At 37.3% G+C, this 16,254-nt stretch overlaps 1 protein-coding gene across 1 annotated transcript in view; it reads left to right on the top strand.

Annotated features, from left to right (window-relative positions):
• The window catches only part of Adgra3 (adhesion G protein-coupled receptor A3), a 107,581-nt gene that overhangs the window by 53,059 nt on the left and 38,268 nt on the right, over positions 1-16,254 (top strand). Inside the window, exons 6-10 of the mRNA XM_076864257.2 lie at positions 262-422; positions 2,872-3,085; positions 7,668-7,832; positions 10,523-10,724; positions 11,552-11,707. Coding sequence (XP_076720372.2) covers positions 262-422; positions 2,872-3,085; positions 7,668-7,832; positions 10,523-10,724; positions 11,552-11,707 — 898 coding nt within the window. The remainder of the gene's footprint in view (positions 1-261; positions 423-2,871; positions 3,086-7,667; positions 7,833-10,522; positions 10,725-11,551; positions 11,708-16,254) is intronic.

Genomic DNA, 16,254 nt, shown 5'->3' with positions numbered 1-16,254 from the left:
TGGAGCTGTGGGGCTTGTTGCGTGGATGAGGATGTCTGGCAGATAGTTTTTCTTTGCATTCTAACTTCTTTGAAAAGCAGAGTTCCAGGTCAGTGGGGGACAGTGTTGGAGGCAGGTCCTTGGAAAGATGACCATAACTAGTTGTATATTCTAGAGGCATTGTAGAAGTATTGTGCTTCCCGGCAAAGAAGTAAACCTAGATAAAGCATGGTGCCATTTCATTTTTTTCACTATAATCTATCACTAATTTGTATTTTACAGAGAATTTCAGACAGAGTATCTTTTGTGTGACTGCAACATATTGTGGATGCATCGCTGGGTAAAGGAGAGGAACATCACTGTTCGGGACACCAGGTGTGTTTATCCTAAGTCACTGCAGGCCCAGCCAGTCACAGGAGTGAAGCAGGAGCTATTGACATGCGGTAAGGGAGAAATCAAAACTGAGAAAGCATTTATTGTGTTTTGACTTGCTACCATGTTTTTCTTGACAAACTGTAAAATTCTTTTGATGGAACTGAAGTACAATCATTAATCTTTGAGGATTTGATAATATTGGGTTTATGCCAGCAAGTAAGCCAGCTGGATTAGAGAGCGTTATTTTTTCGATTGGTCTTTAAGTTAACTGCTCTTAGGTTCTGAAAAGTTTTCTTTATGAAAAGTGATTTAAAAAATAGTGTAGGAAATTCATACTTTGCAGTGGCAGACCAGGAATTTGTTGATAATAGTAAAGTTTCAGGATGTCCACAAATTGTTTGTTGGTAGGAGTGTGACATGATGTAACCTTTTTTGATTGTTTCTGTGTGTGTGTGTGGGTGGTGCTGGAGCTCAAACCCAGCACATCCTGCAAGATAGACAGGTGCTCTACCCACTGAACTGTACCCGCACCCTGTGGCACAGTCCTTTTTGAAGTTTCTGTAGTTCAACCAAGTGTCAGTGTCCCTAACATAGTGATGCAGTGCAGTTAGATCTTATAATTTTATGTCTTGCTAATTCTTAGGAAATGATCACCTGTGTATGTAAATAATCAAGACTATAAATTGCATCCTAAGTTCTCAAAAAAATAGAGGAATAGTTTAATTACTTTTGACATGTTCATTCAGTGAGGTAATATGTTGCTATTGAATATCTGAAAACAGGAGAGAAATAACACATTTACCATGTACTAAGTGGAGTTGGGGGGGGGATGAGAACAACCCATAAACCCACAATAATTTGTATAATAATATAGTTAGATGCCAGCCCAGTCTTGGTGTTTGAAAAGAAAAAATCATGCCATTCTTTTTCTCTTTATTATCATTATTTTTGTTTTAAATTTAACAAGTAAAATATGCTCATTGAAAATTAAGATTTATGGGAAGAAACAAAAAAATTAAGAAAAATCAAAACCCCTGTGTACATTCTTACTACTCAAAGATAGTGAGTGTTGAGCCGTTGGTGTGTTATCTTCTGCATCTTTTCCCTTGTTTTGTTTGTTTGGTTGGTTTGCAGTGCTGGGGATCATACCAGGGAGTCACCACTGAGCCTCTTCCTCAGCCTAAGAAGCAGGACTCCTGTGTTTTGACAAAAATATTCTCTAATGACATTTTTCTAACTTTTCAAAAATTGAAATAATGTAAACTTACCTCCTTATTGTATAAAATAGATGCATACTAATGCATTGTACAGAAGTAGCCATAATTTAATAGCTTCCTATTACTGCATATTTAACTTGTTGTTTTCTCAATCCATAAATAATGCAATGATTAATGTCTTTGAATATATTTTTGTATATTTGCAATTATTCTTTAGGATATACACTGTTAGAATTGTGTTAAACAAATGAACTAATATTTTAAAGGCTTTTAATGAACTAATGCTGTTTGTGTACATTTTCACAAACATATTTAAAATCTTTGCATTTTTCTGACTGGAAGGAAATATATCATTTTTCAAAAAACGATTATAAAATATGGGATTTTAAAAGACATTTTTTCTTAAATGTTCCAAATTTTCCACGGTGAATGTGCATTACTCTTACAGCCAGAAACCAGTGTTTTAATCAAAGGTAATATAATGTCCAAATGTATTTTAAAATTGTTTCAGCATCTACTTATCCCTAGTTTCATGCTCTGGACTTAAGTTTTACATTTTTTTCTTTTCTCTTGCTTCAGTGATCATCTGATAGTTTTATAATACCTAAGAGGAAAAACTATAAATATTAGAACTCGAGTATGTATTGGTTTCCTTTTAATTTTACTTAATTTTGTTTGCACCTGTGAGCCACTTTTCTTAGTCTGTGTTTTGTTACTATTACAGAAAACCTGAACTTCATTAAAAAAGAAAGAGATTAATTTAGAAGGAAAAGACCCCCCCCCAAAAAAAAAAAAAAAACCGAGAAATAAGACATAAATGAAAGAGAAACTCTTAAGTTTCTTTTCCGAAACTTAAATTTCAAAATTGGGAAGGCCCATTGGGTTGGCCTCTGGTGAGGGGCTTGTGGCAGATGGCATGACAGGTGAATGTGTGGGAGCAGAAGGTTGCATTTCAAGATAGCACCTGAGAGCAATTTAGGGGGCAAGCTCAGGCTGTTCTAGCAGCTTGCTCTTTGGAGAAGAAGATGCTTGGTCGCTCTAAGAGACCAGCATTGCTTCTGAGGACAGGTGCCCCAGTGACCTGAGAGCCCCCTGCTTGGCCCCATCTTATCAAGGCTGCATCACCTTTCACCTTGCTGAACCAGGGACCAAGCATCCAATACCCCAGCCCTTGGGGAGCACACCCAAACCAGAGCACCACTCAGCTCAATAGCAGCCATCCCTAGGAGCAATGCTGATTGCTGAGGGTCATTGTTTCCTGTTATAGTTGTTGACCAGGTCCTTGTTTTACTCTCTCCAGATCCGCCCCTTGAACTACCCTCATTTTATATGACTCCATCACATCGGCAAGTTGTGTTTGAAGGAGACAGCCTTCCCTTCCAGTGCATGGCTTCATACATTGACCAGGACATGCAAGTGCTGTGGTATCAGGACGGACGAATAGTTGAAACTGATGAATCTCAAGGCATCTTTGTTGAAAAGAACATGATTCACAACTGCTCCTTGATTGCAAGGTAAATTTTTTTTTTTTTTAGATGAAGAATCATCTCTGGATTTTATTTACCCTTTTGGAGTTGCCATGTTTAGTTGGAAATGTGGATTAATATTTTATCTTCTTGCATTGGAAAATGCAGACATTTTTCATTTGTTCTCTGAACTGTTATTCCTCTTTTAAAATTAAATAGACATCTTCCCATCCACTTTTGGAAGAAAATCTATAAAAGAGAAACACTTAAAAAGCTGGGAATTTTTTTCACTTAAAGCCTTCAGAAGAAATATGTACACTTTTTGTGCCAAACCTTATTTTCTTAACTATTTCCTGCTACTAAGCTTTTATTTTTACTTGGAAAAATTATCTGATTTTCATTGTTTTTGTCTCATGATTAATACTATATTTTAAGATACTTCTCTCTACCTACTAGTATAAAGGAATATGCTATCTGAACTGTCAACCCCATGGTTGGTATGAGCACCAAAATAGTTAATTTGAGCTTTATAAAAAAGGCTTACAATATATGTGATGTTATCACCCATCAGTTATTTTATTTTGGTGAGATCTTTACTTGTAGACATTGAATAATTTCCCCCCTCCTTCCTTCTCTCCCTTCTTCCTGGTTGAGTTTTTATTCTAGTAGAGCTTTGCCAAACTCTGCCAGGGCACAGATGCCATAAGAAAATTGCTGAGAAAGTACAGGTTCTCTTGAGTTGATTCAAGTCTGATAAATTCTGAGGTCAACTTTTCTAGTTTATAATCCCTTTTTTGGAACTTTTTATGTATTACAATCATATTTTCATTTATGTCTTAATTCTCGTTTTTGGGGTTTTTTTCTTTTCCTTCTTTTAACAACTGAATCATCATTACTGTTTTTCTTTAGAATATGGTTTATATTTTCCTATATTTCAAAAATATAATTTATTTGTCTAGTGATAATTTTGGATTATATCCTGAACAATACTTCTATAATATCCTGGATATTGCTTCTTAGCCAACAAATTCTAAAATATTTACTCTCTGGCCTTTGAAGAAAGTTTGTTGACTCCTAACTCTGGGTTCTAATTCATTTTTCTGAGAAGAGCTGATTTTTTTGTTCGGTCAGGCAATAGTTTTGCTAAACTCAAACTCTGGTAGGTGGCAACTGAAATCTTGGTGTCTTTCTTACCTGTGTATGTACCCGCAGGTCAGTAGCAGATATGGATGGATTTGCATCCTTGGAAGTTTATGTTTCTAAACAGGCTCCTTCCTCCCTCCTTCTGCCTCTCCCGGCTCTGTTTTTTAAGTCACTAAGATTGTGGTCTGTTTGAGTGGGGCCTGCCCTTTGTTGGGGAAGGGAGATCAGTAGAGGAAAAGGATCAAAAGGATCAAGAGGTGGGGAGGGAGAAGGGAAGCGCTGGGGAATAATATTGGCCAAATCATATTGTTACATATGTGTGCATGTACACATGTAACAACAAATCCCATCAATATGTGCAACTATAATGCACTGATAAATGTGGGGCTGGGAGATAAATAAAAAGTTTTTTGGTTCCTCTCCAGTGCTAATCCATTCTTCCTAATATCAGCTCCTCTACATTTTCTGCTTGCTTTTGATCACTGGTCATGTGTTCAGATAGTTGTTATTTTTATTATTTGTTCAGAGTTTGAGTATTAATTATAGGAAGTGTGGTTTAGTATAGGCTACTGAACCGTCCCCAGAAGCAGAATCCCATTATTAGGGGATAAGATTGATAGAGATGATATATTCATGTTATACTATTTTTACTGTGCTGTTAATTTCCCAGGCATGTACATATGTCAAAATTCATAAGATTGTACACTCTTAAGCAGTTTATGGTATAAATAGACAATAATTGATATACAATGCACCAATCAGTCTTGAAAAACAAGCTAGACTTTGTTCTACATAAAAGAATTTTGATTTAATTTACAGTCACAGTTGTGTGACTGTAAAGCAATTAAATTTACTTTATAAATCTAATAATAATCTGCAGGTTATGCTTAAATTATTGTAAATTATTTATAGTAGTACAAAAACAATTTCTAAGGATAGCAACTCAGCTATTTTTATAATAATGTTGTTGGTAGAAACTTTTGACTAAAGTGAAAATCTTGTGAAGACTGCAAAGTTCTTTACCTAGACTTAGCCCAGAATAATAAAAGAAGTTTCAGGAGACAGAAGTGTGTAACTTTTAAATTGGAGGGAGCTATCTATTGATTTTTCATTGGTTTCTTCATGTCATTGATCCTTCTAATCAGTAAGAATTGGTGGTTGTAGTTCTCTTAGAAGATGAAATTGAAGTTATTTTTCTTCCTAATTTTCCTTAAATCTCTGAATTTGTTTCCTGGAGGAGTCCCGGAGATTTTATCCCAGTGATTGCCTTTATATATTTTTTATTGTTTTTAATTTTGAGGGGGGTGGTACCAGGGATTGAACTCAGGGGCACTTGACCACTGAGCCACATCATCAGTCCTATTTTGTATTTTATTTAGAGACAAGGTCTCACTGAGTTTCTTAGTACCTCTCTTTTGCTGAGACTAGCTTTGACTTCATGATCCTCCTGCCTCAGCCTCCAGAGCTGCTGGGATTACAGGTGTGTGCCACTGCACCTGGCCCAGTAATTGCTTTTAGACACTGAGGTATTGCTAAATGCTGTCCACAAACATCTTTGTCTTATGACTACAGTTCCCAAAGCCAGGTGCTTATGTGTCCAGGGACACCACACTGAATCCATGGAAGATCTGCAAGCATTTGTGATGTTGGAGGAGTGCATACTGAATTTCTGAGCTTGACATTTGATGGACAGCACTCAGCCCTGAATCCCCAGCCATGTGCAGAGTCAGATTTATATCATTACTGTGCCCCTTTTGTTGGAGTCACATTTTGAGATGTGGGATTTTTTGGCAGTTGCCATGGTCCAAATGAGCACTGTGTGAAAATTATTGTGGAACAGGATATAGGGGTGCCACTGCCTTTATGAATCCGAGATTTGAATTTTATTTATTTATTTTCTGAGTATGCAGTGGGCACTCATTTACTGTCAGGAAGTTGTGGTTATGTAAGAGTGAAATAAAAATTCTATTTCAAATTTATGTGTTGTTTTTTCAAATAGCTACTAAATTGTTAGAGACACAGTCTTGGATTTTTTTTCACTCCAAACTGAGGAAGTTTGGAAGCTTCTGGATCAAGGATGATTTTCACTGACAAACTTTCTATATACATTTTCCGATTTGAGCATAGCCATTTAAAATAGAATGTTTGCAGACTTTATGGTTATTTAAATTTAATGTCAGACTTTTCTTTCACTTGATCTTGAAAATGTTTATTGCAGTTATTGACTTCTTTTCCACATTTTGTAAAGATAATAAACATATTTGATAAATCAGAATAGGACAGTGCCTTGGAGTCTTTATAAGAACATTTTCTGCAGAGATCAATGGTTTAGGAGACCAGACAAATGTATCTTAACTGAAAGACATACTTTTATAAGTTAATTAAAATGCTAAATGCTATATGTTTTAAGTTTTATCATTTGTGTCTACATAACAGCAAAGTAGAGTGGGTCATGTGGGTTGGTAAAGGTTAATTGAAGGTTCTGACATTTGCTCTTTGATTAATAGGTTTTATATTAGAGAATTACAATTTCATCTTGAAAATGGGATTTACTGACAGTTATTTGGAAATATAGGTGTTTAACCGGTCATGGTGGGCCACACTTATAATTCTTGCTACTATAGAGGTCAAGATGGGAGAATTTTTAGTTTAAGAACAGCTTGGGCAACTCGGAGAAACCCAGTCTCAAATAAAATGAAAAGAAATACATCTGTCTTATAAATAGAAATATACCTTTACATGGAATCCACCTTAGGAACACAGCAGTTGTTCATTCACTGAATCTTTTTAGAGATTCAATGGTTGTTTTCAGGTTAATCCTTCTTCTGTAGAATAATTTACCTTTAGTATTTTCTTTCTTTCTTTTTTTTAAATATTAATTTTTTGGTTGTAGTTGAACACAATACCTTTATTTTAATAATTTTTATGTGATGCTGAGGATTGACCCAGCACCTCACACGTGCAAGGCAAGTGCTTTACTGCTGAGCCACAACCCCAACCCTACCTTTAGTTATTTTCTTGATTTCATAATTCACATAGTACTGTCCTTCCTTCATGCTTGAGTATTTTTGCTCAAGATTCTTTTTGAGAATCTCTGAGAAGGTAGGTGTGCCTTGGAAGCCTCATGTTGGCTGAGGAAGTACAGCGCTCCTTTGGCCTTTGGGCTCTTGGCTCCTTTCCCCTCCCTAGGCTGGAAGGAGAGGCCTTCAGCATGTGACCGCTGCACTCTGTACATACTCCTGTCACTGCCCCCACCTCCTGTTTTAGGAATCTGTTCCCTTGGGTGTTTTGACTTGCCACTGAGGGACTTAAATTGGGGGGGGGGGGGCTGTTTCTTCATTTGTTTTTATCTAGCAAGTGCTTGGCTCAAGTGTGCGTTCAGTTACCTTTGCTAGGTGACTGATTGAAGCCCACAGTCTCTCTCTCACTGCCTCACCATATTTTCCCTATTTTTAAAATCTTTTTTTTTTTTTTTTTCCCCATGCAGTGCCCTAACCATTTCTAATATTCAGGCTGGATCTACTGGAAATTGGGGCTGTCACGTCCAGAGCAAACGTGGGAACAACACAAGAACTGTCGATATTGTGGTCTTAGAAAGCTCTGCACAGTACTGTCCTCCGGAGAGGGTGGTAAATAATAAAGGTGATTTCAGGTCAGTGACACGGAAAGTACTTCAGAAGTCTTGATTTGTCCTAAGTCTTTTTATTCTCAAAGGTACATAATTGGACTCTATTCTAAGAAACAGAATTTGAGAAATGTATATTTGTACACATATATATATATATCCTCATATGTCTAAGAACTAACTTTAGAATGATAATTTCAGACTTATTTATGGAGATTGGGAAAAAAAAAAAAAGAAGCCTGAACGTTATTTCAGACATAATATTTATTTATTTAACTCTCTCTCAAAATAATCATTTTAAACAGATGATTTAGTTGTGTAAGTTAAAAACCACTACTTTAGGAAAATATTTTGGATATTCTGTTAAGATAATACAAAACTTAGGCTAATGGTTTTGTCAAGGGCTGCATTGTAGATGAACATTGAGGGTTTGGCAGGGTTGTGAAGTCACTCACTCATAGCTGTGCTGTCCATTCAAGAGCCAATAGCTAGGAGAGACGCATATCTCATTTTCTCTCCCTACTTGTTCTTGTGGAAGCTAGGGGAGGACTTTGGGAATGAAAGGTGGTGGGGAGTCTTGAGACTGGGGAGCCACTGGAATCTCAGAGGTTGGTTATGGGACTCTGTTAAGATGAGCTGAACAAGTTAATTTGTTTTAGTAGAAAGTTTAGAACATCTGAGAAATATCAACTTTTACCTTAGATATGTCTTACTTTCAATGTTGCTTTAGCACATTTACATCTATTATTAACTCGATATTATTTGAGGGATTTTATTTAAGAGTTTATAGTTGATATGAACAAAGGGAATTTATATGACTCTTTAAGGCAGCAATAAAGATTAAATATAATTTGGCATGGTCTCTGGTGAGTTTATTGTCACCTCTTGACTGCAATTGTAATATTTTAAGAGTTAGAAAACCCTTTGGTGTTAATCTTGCCAATCCAAGGAGAAGTAGCAATAATAAATCTTATAGCTCCCCTTTTTAAATTTTGCTTTTTTTTATCGCTCTTTTCTTGTTTTTCTTTTTTTTTAAGATTCTTCTTGACATATGGAAACCAGCATTTATTATTGCCAATGAGAAGTCTTTATGTGCATTAAATATTGATCTATATTTATATTGTGTACTTTAAGGTGAAATGTTTGACATTTATTAATTTTGTTATTTTCAGTATCTTTTATTAAATAATCATAATTTGATGTTTTCTGTTTATGGTGAATTTTATGTTTTACTCATAATTTTTGAGTGTTTTACATTTTTAAAAATAGGAGAAAAATCTAAATATTTAACTGATTAATGAATTATTTATCTTTTGACACTCTTTAAGATATTATACAATTAAACTCCCACTGCATTAATAAGACTTAGTTTAGTGTTGCTTGATCTATTTATGTAGTTTCTGGTAATGAATTCCGTTTTGATGTGACTGACATTATAATTCAGTTGTTCCTTGTTCAGCCATCAGTTACAACTTGTATTAAAGATGCTTAAGTTCATTCCAGTTTTTGAGAAATAGAGCTCAAATAACAGAGCTTTCTCCTACTCGCAAGGGGCGATGAGCCCCGTCTACAGGGCGTATAGTCACTGGTACAGGGAGTACTTTCTCCCCATGAGTTCTGTAGTCTGCTGTGTTGAAGTCTGTAAGACCACGCCCATGTTCAGACATTGCTGGGAGGACTCCAGGGACTCAGCACAGAGCTGAACTCACAGATACCATATATGATATTAATGTATTATGGCACATGAGTGGATGGGAAGGGGGAAAGACCTAAGTAGGTGCTGGAAGAAGTCTCCTGTAGACTTGCTTCTTTATGCCTGAAGCGGGTCACAGAGACCCACTCTGCCAGCAATTGTGAAAAGGCAGGGATCCTTCTGTAGCATTTCTGCCCAGGAGGCCCATTGGAGACACAGCACCTCTGACTTTTCCTGACCGCTGGTCACGTAGCCCCCTCTGGTTAGCATGTATCAAAATTCCAGACTTCTCAGCGGAAAGCAGGGACTCGGCATCAATGTACTGCTCAAAAACGACACTCACTGGGTAACTTCAAGGGAATGTGATGGTCACTCAGGTTCCCAGGCAACAACTGAAGGGCCGGTTTTGCAAGCAGACCTTTCAAAGGACAGCAGTCACGGAACTGCTCTGGTACCTTTTTTTTTTTTTTCTCACATATCTTAACCCTACATGTATAAAAGGCCAAATTCTGTTTATTGGGCAAGAGTCTATATGCCTTATAATTATATAATGGTATTAAATAGACATAAGACCATCTGTTGCACCAACTTTCTTTTTTTCTCCATTCATTCATAGCAACATTTAGAAGGTTTTACAATTTTATTTCAGAAAAAAATATTGTTATGGTGTTGAGATATCTTTAGCAGGTGCTGGGGTTGTGGCTCAATAGTAGAGCGCTTGCCTGGTGTGTGTGAGGCCCTGGGTTTGATACTCAGCATCAAATAAAAGTAAATAAATAAAATAAAGGTATTAAAAATAGTAATTTTCATTATTAAAAAAAAAGAAATATACTCAGCAGATTGATTAAAACAAGTTAGTCTGTGTATACTGTTTCTTTTTCTCCAAGGAGTCGCGTCTTTTCTTGGTTCTTCTCTGTGATGATGCATGGTGTGTCCTCTCCTTGGTTTTTCCTCTGCTGTTGCTACCCTTGGTTCCCTCTGTGGTTCTAGGTTTTCTTAGACTATTCTGTCTTCACCTCTCTAGATGGCCCAGGACGTTGGCGGGCATTACCGCGTATCTGCAGTGTACCCGGAACACCCACGGCAGTGGCATCTATCCTGGAAACCCTCAGGATGAGAGAAAGGCCTGGCGCCGATGTGACAGAGGTGGCTTTTGGGCAGATGATGATTATTCTCGCTGCCAGTATGCAAATGACGTCACTAGAGTCCTTTATATGTTTAATCAGGTAACCAGATCATCTTCATATTTACTCAGGCTGTGAATAAAACATGGCGTTCCAGTCTAATATGTGATTTGAAAAACTCCCCGTGAAGTGTAACGCCCTGGTGTTACGCCCTCAGTTGACCTGTCCTCGGGCTCATGCTCCATGTGCCCTTCTTCCCTTCCCGTTGCTGGCTTGCCTCGTGCCTTTGATAGGGGGCCTTTGCCATCTGTGTCCACCAGGCAGAATCCCAGCATCTAGTCCTCATGGAAAGCCACATCTTGGGTTCCTTTTATGATCCCTTTGTTCAGAGTGACTCCTTGGTACACTTGTGTGACTCATGTGCCTCTCACTTTCGTTTCTCTGCCCTTTGTCCTGTGTTGTTTCCCTGATCCTTAGCGGCAGCTTCCCCTTTGTGCAGTGGTTGATGTTTAAGTCAATAAATAAGCAAATGCAGAACAGCACTGGCCGTGCATGTCAGTAAAGATAAGTGTTCAATAGTGGTTGCTACTCTGGTTCAGTGGGAGTGCAAGGAGGTGTCAGTCAGTAGTAGCTGGGGTACTTGGGAAAGGCATTCCCAGGTATGTCTAGAATTTGGGTAGGCTGGGAGGAGGAGATAGTGCACTGTGTTTACCGATGTGTTGTGTCTTATTATGTTTTATTCTAATGATACAAAAATTTTCCTCTAGTTGGTTTCCTTTAAAATCCCAGTTTTCTTGAATTTGAGAAACGTGTTTTAAGGTTATGATGAGTAAGTAATAGTTCATTCCCATGCTTGTGAAATGCAGAGCTAAAATGTCAGCATTTTACTGGTCACTTGCCAAGTGCTGCTCTTTGCCTTCCTCTCGCAGATGCCCCTCAATCTTACAAATGCTGTGGCAACAGCTCGGCAGTTGCTGGCTTACACCGTGGAAGCAGCCAACTTTTCCGACAAGATGGATGTTATCTTTGTGGCTGAAATGATAGAAAAATTTGGAAGGTTTACCAAAGAAGAAAAATCAAAAGAGGTATTTTCCCCGAGTTCAGATTTGTAGCATACATTGTCACCAAATGGAAATGGAGCTGAAGCTTTGTTTTTAAAACTGGCTTGTGTTTGCTGTGTCTGAGCTGGGTACACTTTTTATTTTCCAACATTGTCATGGAGGTGTGTATACTCCAGTTAGTATGGGGACCTGTGTACTACTGCAGGGAGGAGAGCTGAGTTCAGATCTTGCACCCTAAGGTACTGCGAGGTTGAAGGGAGTTAGGGCGCTCTGTTAGGGTGTGCCAGGGCTTCTTGTTTCCGACACCCATCATTTCCCTCATCCACACAACTATGTGTCATCCTCCTGCGTGTGAGTTTAGTCATCCAGATCTTGTAAACTGCCTAATTGCTTCCTGAAGAAATAGAGGCTATTGAGAGCCTTTTTTGAAGTTCCAAATGGTTGGGATATACAACTATCACTATGAAGTGATAGTTGAGGAGGTAGATATGTTTACCCTGATTTTAATACTGCACAGTGTATACATGTGGGAAAACATCACATGGGACCCCATAGATATATACAATTTTATGTCAGTTACAGTTTTTTTTTTTTTTTTTTTTAATTAGTGACTTTGTCAAGGGGTATATTTCAACAGCACTGAGTTAAAACTATCCTTATCAACATGGTATTCTTCAGGGGAAAATTAAAAACTACATATTTTATATTGAGTAGTAAACAACAAAAAATGAAAATAATTGTATGAGGCAAGGTTTATTATTGTGTTCTGAAGGTGTAAGTTTTGAGCTGTGTGAGAACTTTGTTGTTTTTTTTGTAATATAATCCCTCATACCAAAATGAACAGTAGGTAGAAGGACCTGCCCAGTCCAAACTGGAGCATAATGCTGGTCTAAAAGAAAGCAAGCAGGTCCCAGGAGCTTCCCGGATGTTCCAGAAGAGTGTCCTGCAGACTCACATTTGCCTTCTAGTACAGTGTTGCCCTGTCTTGCAGGACTAGGGGAAACACACTGGCCAAACAAAACATGAATCTTTATGTAGGACATCTCAGATACATTGATATGGATCAAAGGTAATTTATTTATTTTGTTTTCCCTAGATCATTTAACCAAAGATTTTTTTTTTTTTTTTTTTGGTAGAGTATCTTCAGGAGTCTTGGCCCTCGGATGTTAGACATTTTTCTTGTTAGGATGTAGTTGTTGTTCAAGGAAGGAAAATAGATATGTGTACATGAATGGAACTCAGGCAGACAGGTCTTCACAGGCCAGTGGGAGAATATTTCAGTACGGTTATCTGAACTCTAGAGACTTGGGGTTTTCTAATGAGCTGTCCTGCTGTTCCATTGTGCTCCAGGCCACAGCCGCTCCCTGTGTTAAGTGTTCTTAGCACTGGGAGAAGTGGTTTGGATTCTGACTCTTCTGCTTTTGTTTTTCATTGTTGCTTAAATCACAGGTTAGCTGCCCACATGATTAGTGGTTGTTTCTGGAAGTGGAATGTTTTGAGTTACTAGAATAATTATAATGACATTTGGAACGTGAGCACTGAAAAAGATTTTGCCAAGTTATAATGCCTGTTTCTTCCCTCCCTACCCTGTTTGGATGTGAGGAATTTCTTGCTTACCTCTCAATTTGCAAAGAACAGTGTAGCCCTGAGGTTCAAGCTGAACTGTTGCCAGTGCGTTGAGTGAACAGTCTGCTGCTTTGATGCTTCTAGGTGGAAATATCCTGCTGAACAGGGAGAAGACAGTTTTGTGGGTTAACAAACCGTGGGCCCTTCCTTATTTTTAAAATGGAAATGCTGCCCTGTTTAACTTGCAGAGTTCGTATGAACAAAAAATGAGAAAATCCAGGAAAACTTTTTTTTGCAAAATTTGGGTCTGTTTTTTTTAGGGTATGAAATTATTCTTCTTAGGATCTTAGAAAATCTTGAGTGCTTTATTTAGTTATCCTAAAGTTTAGTTTGAAGGAGATTTCTTTCATTTCATATTATAAAGTTAATGATCGTCTTTGAAAACAAGTAACAGGAACTTACCGAGCATAAATAAGAGAAAGAGAAGGAAAATATTCAAGACTGAGTCACTGAGTTGTGGGCATATAAATGTAATATTACCTGTGATGTGGTGACTGATTTCCTATACAGTTCTTTGGAACCTTAAACTGTAGGCTGTAGCTTTCACTGTTTATTAGTGTATTAAAAAGAAATTATGAGATTTAAGGACTTCATTTTAAGTTAATTAACAGCATAAAATTATGCTAGGATATTCTAAAATGCACGTGTCTTAGAGGGACAAAAAATTAATTGATTTTTGTATTATGTCCCAAAAGTTAATTCTGCTGTGGATAATTTGTTAAGTAAAGTATAGCGAGGTAATTGCTTTTTAAATTGTGATTGAGTCTAACCAACACAGACTAGTACTCTTTTGTCTTAGGAATAGGTACTGAAAGCTATCAAACTGACGTATTAAGTTATTTTCTAAAAACAGCTAAAGATTGTCAGATAATGTAAGTGTCTATTCCATATTCATTAGAGGTATTTTTCTTATGAAACCAGTATATATCCATTTCAGAAGATGATAAAGTGCATAAAGTGTAGATTTGGTTTATATTGCTTTATTGAGCTCTAGTTTTAAATATGCAAGTGAGACACATACCTTAGGCTAGTTTACTTAAGTTCATTTAGTTCATTTTTATGAACAGATTTTTAAAAATGTATAGTTCTTTTATTTATTCATTTTAAATATTCATTTCCTTTTTGACATTTATGATGATTCTTTATTTTTAATATTTCTTTATTTTTTCTTGATCTTACTTGCCAGACTTTTCTGTATGATTAATCTTTTCAAAGACCTGGGTCTGGCTCTGTGATTGAGCTTGGGTCAGAATCACTGGCAGGGTTTGTTAAACAGAGACTGCTGCTGTGAGCAGACCCCTGCCTGCCGTTCCCAGGTGCTGACACAGTAACTCTGGGGCTGGCTCTGAGAATGTGACTTGCAGAAGGTCAGCTCAGGTAATGCTGGGCAGCATGTCCCTGGCATAGGCTTTGAAAACCTCTGTACTGTCTTAATTTTCTATCCTTATATTACTTTTAAAAATGTTTTTTCTTTGGGTTTAACTTTTTGAGAGCTTTTTCATTGGAAAAATGTATCCGTTTTCAGCTTTCACCATCTCGATTCACCCGTCTTACAAGCTGCTTTCCCCCTTACCTTCCTTCCCTCTGCTCACCCTTCCTTTTTCCTTCTTTCCTTAGCTCCTTTGCTTCATTTTTTTCCCCTTAGTGCTGGAGCATTTGAAAACAAATTCTATACATCATATTTCATTCATAATTTTCTAAAATAAAAGGAGCTTTAAAAATTGCTCTTCTGTCACCAGGATTAGCCCATGTCCCTAGTATCTGCAGATATGTAGTCCATGTTCTGTTTTCCTTGATTCTGATTTCTTAAGGATGTGGATCTCCTGCCTAGTTACCTTGTAGAATTCATTCATGCCATTTTGCAGTTGTTGAGCTGTTATTTTCTAGACGAACAGTTAGGTCATCAGCAAATAAATAATTGGTTCATCAGTTCTTATCTAAAAATGTACCCCTCTATTTTTATTTATTTATTTTTATGAAAATACAGGGCCCCTCCAGATCAGAATGGATTAAGAGGCGTTAATGAGAATGTTCTGACATCTCTCTTAAGTGTACTCTTTGCTTCTTTGACAATCATGAAGACCACTCCGTTAATAGCAGCCATGAATGGGAGAGGAGGGGAGGAGTAGCGGGGATAGGAAGGGCAGCAGAATAGAACAGACAATATGATTGATGTGTGTACATTCCATGTATGTATTATATGTCAAAATGCATTCTACTGTCATGTATGACTAAAAAAAAAATAAATAAAAATTAAAAAAAAAATAGCAGCCGTGATGGTGAAAATGCTGTGACATCTTAGTCAAGTTTGGATGACAGGTCACTCCAACCTCTCGTCTTCATCCTCTGTATTAGCTTCCCTGAAACAGATGCCTAGCTACATATCTGTTTGTCACTCTTGCTTCTCTGGTTCTTAGAATTGACAGTGTCCCTCACCACTCTGCACTTGAAAATATAAATATGGGAAGGGCCTAAGTCACTTGGCCTTTCTTAGAAACTGCCTACTTTTCTTTATTTCTATTTCCACTAGGTTGTGTGAGAAGACATTTGTCTTCTGGGTTTCCTTTGTTTTAATTTAGCCTGGAATAAGATGTGCTGAGCATTTCTTACAGGGAACCTGGTCTCCTTATTTTACACATGAGCAAACTGGGTCTCAGCGAGGCCAACTGATTTGCTCTGGATTATCTAACTTTGTAAGTGACAGCCTTAATCCAGGAACATTGAACTCCAGACCGCAGGAGTATTTTGTCTTCAGTGTTAAACACCATACTCCTACTACATTATAATTAAAGATCGAGTTTGTATATTATCTTGTCTGTTTATTAATGTAACATACCAGACATTTATTGAATTTGCAGATGATTTTGACTTTAGAACATAGAATGATCTATCTCTTACAACTGTGACTCTGGGCACTTTCATTGTTATTCATGTGGCATTTTTAT

This window comes from Callospermophilus lateralis, chromosome 8 (genome assembly GCF_048772815.1).
Source record: "Callospermophilus lateralis isolate mCalLat2 chromosome 8, mCalLat2.hap1, whole genome shotgun sequence".
In the NCBI taxonomy this organism is placed as follows: Eukaryota; Metazoa; Chordata; class Mammalia; order Rodentia; family Sciuridae; genus Callospermophilus; species Callospermophilus lateralis.
Note: the sequence above shows the minus strand (reverse complement) of the source record. Positions and strands in the feature narration are given on the sequence as shown.